At 41.2% G+C, this 6,427-nt stretch overlaps 1 protein-coding gene across 1 annotated transcript in view; it reads right to left on the reverse strand.

Moving 5' to 3' along the window:
- Positions 1–2,837, reverse strand: part of hpdb (4-hydroxyphenylpyruvate dioxygenase b) — a 4,876-nt gene extending 2,039 nt beyond the window's left edge. Inside the window, exons 1-9 of the mRNA XM_005729507.2 lie at positions 2,785–2,837; positions 2,598–2,624; positions 2,405–2,467; positions 2,048–2,152; positions 1,812–1,854; positions 1,304–1,386; positions 1,126–1,215; positions 908–1,011; positions 719–796 (exon numbers count right to left, since the gene is read on the reverse strand). Coding sequence (XP_005729564.1) covers positions 719–796; positions 908–1,011; positions 1,126–1,215; positions 1,304–1,386; positions 1,812–1,854; positions 2,048–2,152; positions 2,405–2,467; positions 2,598–2,624; positions 2,785–2,787 — 596 coding nt within the window. The 5' untranslated portion in view covers positions 2,788–2,837. The remainder of the gene's footprint in view (positions 1–718; positions 797–907; positions 1,012–1,125; positions 1,216–1,303; positions 1,387–1,811; positions 1,855–2,047; positions 2,153–2,404; positions 2,468–2,597; positions 2,625–2,784) is intronic.
- Positions 2,838–6,427: the final 3,590 nt, after the last annotated feature.

Consider the following 6,427-nt stretch of genomic DNA (forward strand, 5'->3'; position numbering starts at 1 on the left):
AAATATAGCCTCATATATTATATTAAAAGAACCAGAGCTGCAAAAGCAATGTACATATTAATGCAATTTACATTTATAGTGATACCCTGGGCTTCATACACCACAGACACCACATTAACTAAATTTGAGGGGTTACATTTTTGGCCTGTAAAAACATCAGTGACTGACATTTTTATGAGCCAGAAAAAAATTGGTTCTTCACATCTGAAAACCGCCAGCCAGTGTAACACGCCTCTTCAGAGGTTAAACCAATGAGCTTGCTCATTTAGAGAACTGCCTTACTTCCAACAATGCAGTAAAAAAACAAAAAAAAACAAAAACAAGATCCAGATGTGGAAAGCCCACTTAATGCAAAGTCATGCTGATCCCAAGTCATGCCAAAAAAACTGAGTTATGTAAGAATCAGACACCCTTTAACTCCGCCCCTCATTCACCCTCTGGCTTGTGTTTCTGCAGAACACATGGCAAAAGTTGGCCTTCGAGGATTTTTGCTCGACAAACCCTCTTAGATGTGGATAACTGACGGGGCATATTTTAACCCGAAGCACAATCTTTTTCTAAACCTAACCAACTAAAAACAAGGAAATATTCTAGGAAATATTCAAGCCTCCCTACATCTTCTGCAGTTTTTTTCGTCCCAACACGGAGGCTTTTAGTTGTATTTATATGGTACATTGCTATTTCACACTCTCTACAAGAACTAGCTGCAAGTCCTCACCATTCCACCGCTGAAACCATCTCATCATCTGGTTGGTTTCCTACAACGTGATCGATAAAGTCCAGGTTTCCACTTGGGCTGCACGGAGGGGAAAAACAAACAAATAATTCAGTCAGCTGTGATTCAGACAGAAATACACATTATCAGTTTACAAAAACATCACATCCGGAATAATTTCTGTTTACTCACAGTTTGTCGAGTAAGGGGTCCTTGAACAGAGGAGGATGGAACCCAGGCAGAAACAATCCACTGTATCCTGTCCTCTCCACAAATGTGTGAGTGGTGTCACCATACTGAAGGAAACAAAAGCAAATCCAAAATCCTGGATTTTCTGATGTTTCCAACTTTTTTCATAAATCCCTGAATCATGGTATATAAAATATTCACTATAAATATACAACACTTACAGTTTGCAGCACAGCCAGCCTGACTTTACCATATTTGTCCTCCAGAGTGTAGGGTTCCTTTATAATGACTGCCCCTCGCGCCCGGGCTTTCTGTTTGGGAAATAATGTTAATTATGGAAGCAATAGCTTTTTCAGTTACTAACATGATGCATCTGTAAAATAAAAGCTGAACCATTACCTGCACGAGAAAGTCACAGTCCTCCACTGTAAATGCAATGTCCTTCACTCCGTCCCCATGCTTAACCAAATGATCCCCCATCTCTGAAAACATGACAAGAACAGACATTTTCTTCAGCTTAAATGAACATATGATTCACAGGTTTCTTAAAACTCTTTTACATTTTTGTGATTTATAATGAATGTGTACTAAAAGGGATTGTTTTGAGTGGGACTTTCACCAAAGCATATCAAGATAATATGTTTTCAACAATTTCTTCTTTCCTTGCTTATTCAAATCGATCATAGGGGTCAGTCATGGCACCGATATTCTTACCACAGACTAGTCTAAATATATTTCATAGACATGGAACTGCAAAAAGTCTGGCAAAAGAAAGAATGCACAAAATAGTATAGTAGTATATATATCTAAAAATGTAACAGAAGTGTAGACATGTTACAAATGAACCTGTTAAAGTCAAAAGTAATTGTGACCACTACAGGAACCCAGCTCCTTATCAGTGCTGTACCTTTGTTTCCAGGATTGAGGGCAGATGAGAACACGTAAATGATCTGTGAAATACAGAGTGAACACATCGACATGATTAAACTCCTGCCTCTGTGCATCTTTAGCTTTCACTTGAGTCTAGGTGTATTTTGTTACAATTAACATCACTCAACAAATCTACACATTGTAAGAAAACATTTTTAGGTGCTTTAAACTGATTTCCCCTCTTGTGGGCTGCGGGCACTGAGTGCTCTTTACCTTGCCTTGTTTGACTACATGTGACACCACTTCACGACTGCCCGTCTCCAAACCTTGGTAAGCCACAGGCTCAAATCCAAGCTTGTTGCAGTAATACGATGCAGCCTGTTGGAGACAAACAAAAACGTGAGCAAAGAGGGAACCGATTCACAGTCTGCTGAAACTGGGCATGTTTGCAGCAGACTGGCTTTAGCGCCATCTCCTGGTGACGAATTTTGATGGTGTTTGTGCAGCAGGGGTTCTGGGAGGTGGGAAAATGAGTATGTGGTCTGGTGTTCTGTGTGCTGCGTTCCCTCCACCCCTTTGAATGACCAATAAAACAGCTAAAAGAAAAGTAGAAAGCTGGAACTAACTTACCTGCTTTGCATTTCCAACCCAGAATGTTAAGTGATCAAAGCAGAGGAATCTGCCCTGCTCATGCTGAAGACAAAAAGAAATAACAAAAATCAGTCACATATGCAAGTTTAAAAAAAAATCTAATAATACCAAAACCAGCTTGCAGTCAATGATTAAATCATCTCTGCAGTGCACACACGAATCAGTCATTTACCTTCTCGCCTTTGTCTGTGTATGTTGTCTGCAATTAAAAGTAACACACCAAAACTTACTACTTACAGAAAAAGAACTGCTTTTTTGGCATAACCAATATTATCTCCATGCAAACACAAATTCTCAGAGCGACCTGAGATAGGAGAAAGAAGCCATTTGAGAGGATTCATCAGCGAAGAGCAACTCACCATCTTTGCTGGAGGTGATGAGACCTGACAGTCCGAATGAAATCTGTGGCGAACGTCTGAATTTAAAAGCCGGGCAGGAAGTGTTTAAACCCACTCCCACCAATGGGGTGGAGAGATTGGAGGAGGAGAGCGTGCTGATGCTTTGCGCACTTTTGCTGTTATGCAATGATTACTTGGGGGAAAAATCCCTTCAAAACTTTAAAGATGTCATTAAAAGAAACAAAAACAAAACTCAGTATCATCTTATTCACTGACTGATGCTGCTCAGTATGAGAGACGACGGCTAGACCCATCCAGAGATATGCAGAAAATGTAATTTTGCTTGTGTTGTGAGTTGCTCTGTATGAGAATGCGTTTTTGCATCCAAACATTATTCTTCAAAAAAGGAAACACAAAAACGAATTGTCCACACAGGTTTTGAATTACAACTGCATTTTTTTAGGACAAGAAGGACCTAGGAACATATGTTAATGTTTAGCGGCAAGAGGAGGCTCACGCATCCCGAACTCTCATTGGCTCAAAGGGTTTATGCTGAGTGAACCCTCATGTGCTTGAAAATACCCTCAACCCCCCATCCCATCAATCATCCTCCTTCACGTGCAGTTTTCTACTGATCTTAAAACTATTTCATTATCATTAAAAATCAAATTGACCCAAACTCAATGTAATGTTTTCACAGAAGGTGCAAATGATCTCAGAGCAAATGGGACCTGCATAGGAATGAGTCAGACTGTGCAAGTTTATTATACGACAATGTTCATCACAAAAGAAAAGAAAAGATAATGAAAAAATAGAGGATGTTTTAATGAGATTAAAGACTCCATATGATACAAATCGACGGGCCTCAGTGTGAAGAGCAGACAAAACAGCTCTTAAAGGCAGAACCAAACACATTCAAGTATCCTGCATCAAATCTAAAGGATCCTGCTGAAAGAACTACAAATGCGGTGCATGTATGATAGATCCTGTCAGTTATCCCTAAATCCTGGACTGCATCCAGATGAGCTGTTGAGCCTGTGACCCCGAGCACAAAAAGCACAGCTGAGGTTTCTCTGCACTAAACATCAACTAAATGGCCCAAAGAAGCAAAGAGCAACCTGTCAATGCAAAAAAGCTACATTCAGAGTGTGTATAGTACACAGATGTGCACACAAGCACTATAATTAAATGCATGTCATCCTCGTGTATTTCACAGAGGAACATATCTAGTCTAATCGTCTGTCAAACAGCAGATTTGTTAGTCATCTGTTGAAGCTCTATTTTCCAGTAACGGCTCACTAATCACTAATGAGAAACTCAAAGCCAGCCCTCAGTGTTCCAGCTGTCCCCAAAGATCGTTGTTTTTCATGCTGTTACCAAGAGGCTTAATGTTGTCAAGGGATGCAGCGACACACATGCAGACCAAGGAACATAACACGCGTGATCAAATAATTGTAGCTGCATTACACAACTACTACTATTGCATGATTTAATAGTGTGACATGGGAGGGGTAGAGTATGTGCTGTTCAACCGAGTTGCGCTCCTCGAATTATTATAGTAGCTCAGTTCAAAGGAGGCGGACAAGCCTGAAAATAACAATGAGTGATTCTTTCTCTGAGAAAAATCCAGAAATACTGGTGAACAGTGAACAACAGGAGCAACAGGAGCAACCACAGAACAATGCTGCTGCAGCAGAGGAGCATGCCTGTTCTCTCAATCCAGATGATAAGTGTTTGGAGGACAATGCACCTGCAGAAAAGGAGTCGCAAGGAAAGATGCAGTCTGTTTTCCAACAGGTACGTAACCAGATCAGATCACAAGTGGGTGTGCGACTCCCAAAGAGCAGCATACTGGAGCTAGTGCAAAAAGTCAAAGAAATGGAGCTCGCACAGGTGAGCGTCGAAGCTGATGGTGAGGAGGTGAGTGGTGAAGAGGGAAAACAAGTGTTGAAACATGAGCGCAAAAATGAGATCTGTCTGAAGGAGGAGATGTGTACAACGTTTGAGGAAAAGCTCGAGGCCAGAACAAAGGCCTTAAAGGATGAGTTTCAAGTTCAGATTTCAGGGGTGCGCACTGAACTGCAGGCCTACACTGACCAGGCTCTGAAAGACTTGGAGTCTAAGATGCAAAGCTGGCAGGCCAACAGTCAGCAACAGGCACAGTCCAAAGAACAGGAGAGCAAAAGTCCAGACAAGAAGCAGAAACCTTCACCAGCTCCTTCTATGGGGTCCAGAAGAGGAAGGGTCCTGACTCGGACCATGACCACCATCATCCCTAAAACCTGTCCTCCTGTCGTGATTGGCCCACGTGCCAAATCAGAGACACTGAGCTCCTTTAAGTGTGAGTGCTCTCGATTTCCTCCTAAAGACCCAGTTCTTTCTTTATTAGGAAACAGAGCCTGCCAGAGCCACAAACCTCTCCCCCCAGCTCGGCCCCAAATGCATCAGCGTAAAAGGTCCATCCAGGCAAAGGCTAAACCGGGAAAATGACTCATCAAAATCGTATTCATTCATGCAGCACAAATGTTACTGCTACTGTCTGTTACCTTTAACCTGTTATACCACTGCAGCACTGTATAATGAAATCTGAGTGAAATCTGTAACCATGACTGTTAAAATAATAAAGCATCTTCTGAAAGCTTCAAAGGAGATATCTTACTTAGATCAGAATCAGCTCAAACACTTCTGTGTCATCATTTATCCTACAGTTACACAGCTGTAGCAGTTTCAACAAAAACCTTTTTGGGAATGTGAACTATTTCTGAACTTCTTTAGAGGAGAAACTATGCAAGGATCCAAACCATGATGTCTGCATTCCTCAAAATATTTTAACACAGAACAGAGTTGGGCTATAAAATATATAAAGATAGCACTCCATAATACGGCCTGTCATTAAGGGTGTAATGTCCCCAGATTTAAAATAAAGTTTCAAAGTAACTTTTGTGAAATTGTGGATTTAAATCACCTAAAAATATTGGTCAGAAATTTGAAGAACTGAATAACTTCAGTGTATTTTAGTCAAAAAACAGTTTTTCCTCACTTTACATTATAAACACGCGTTACTTTTGAGAGCTAAAATAAAAGCCTCATTCAAAAAGTACAACAAACAAAACAAAAACTTGGGGAAAGTAAGCTGCCTTTTTACAGAGCCTCCAAAAATTCATACTATCACTTAAAGGTACAGTACGTAAAATATCCACACTAGATGTCAGTAGATGTCAGCTGTGTTCCAAAACGTCGGCTGCATCCTTCAGTAGGACCCGGCCTTCGAAGGCTGAGAAGGCCGGGAGTGTGAGGCTGTGAAATGGGACGGTCTAGCCTTCAGATTTGGGTCACTGCTGTGTCGGTGGAGTTTAATAAACTCGGCCGTCTGCTCCTTGCTATCTAAAATATAACAAGACACTTGCATAAATTCTCGACGGTGAAAATATGTTAAATGTTTATTTTGTGACCCAGAAAGATTAACAACATTAATTTTAAAACTCAGTAGCGGCCGCCATTGTTGGCAGCTGAAATTTGGCTGGGCCGCGCTATGAATTCTGGGATATGGTGGGCCACGAAGGACACACCCGACCCATCCTTCAAATTCGGGGAAATGAAGGACACATTTGTCGGCCGCATTTGAAGGAGTCGACGAATTGGGACAGTCTTCGTCGCCTGGCTG

Source organism: Pundamilia nyererei, unplaced genomic scaffold, assembly GCF_000239375.1.
Source record: "Pundamilia nyererei isolate P.nyererei 1_Seehausen unplaced genomic scaffold, PunNye1.0 scaffold00033, whole genome shotgun sequence".
NCBI classification, from domain to species: domain Eukaryota; kingdom Metazoa; phylum Chordata; class Actinopteri; order Cichliformes; family Cichlidae; genus Pundamilia; species Pundamilia nyererei.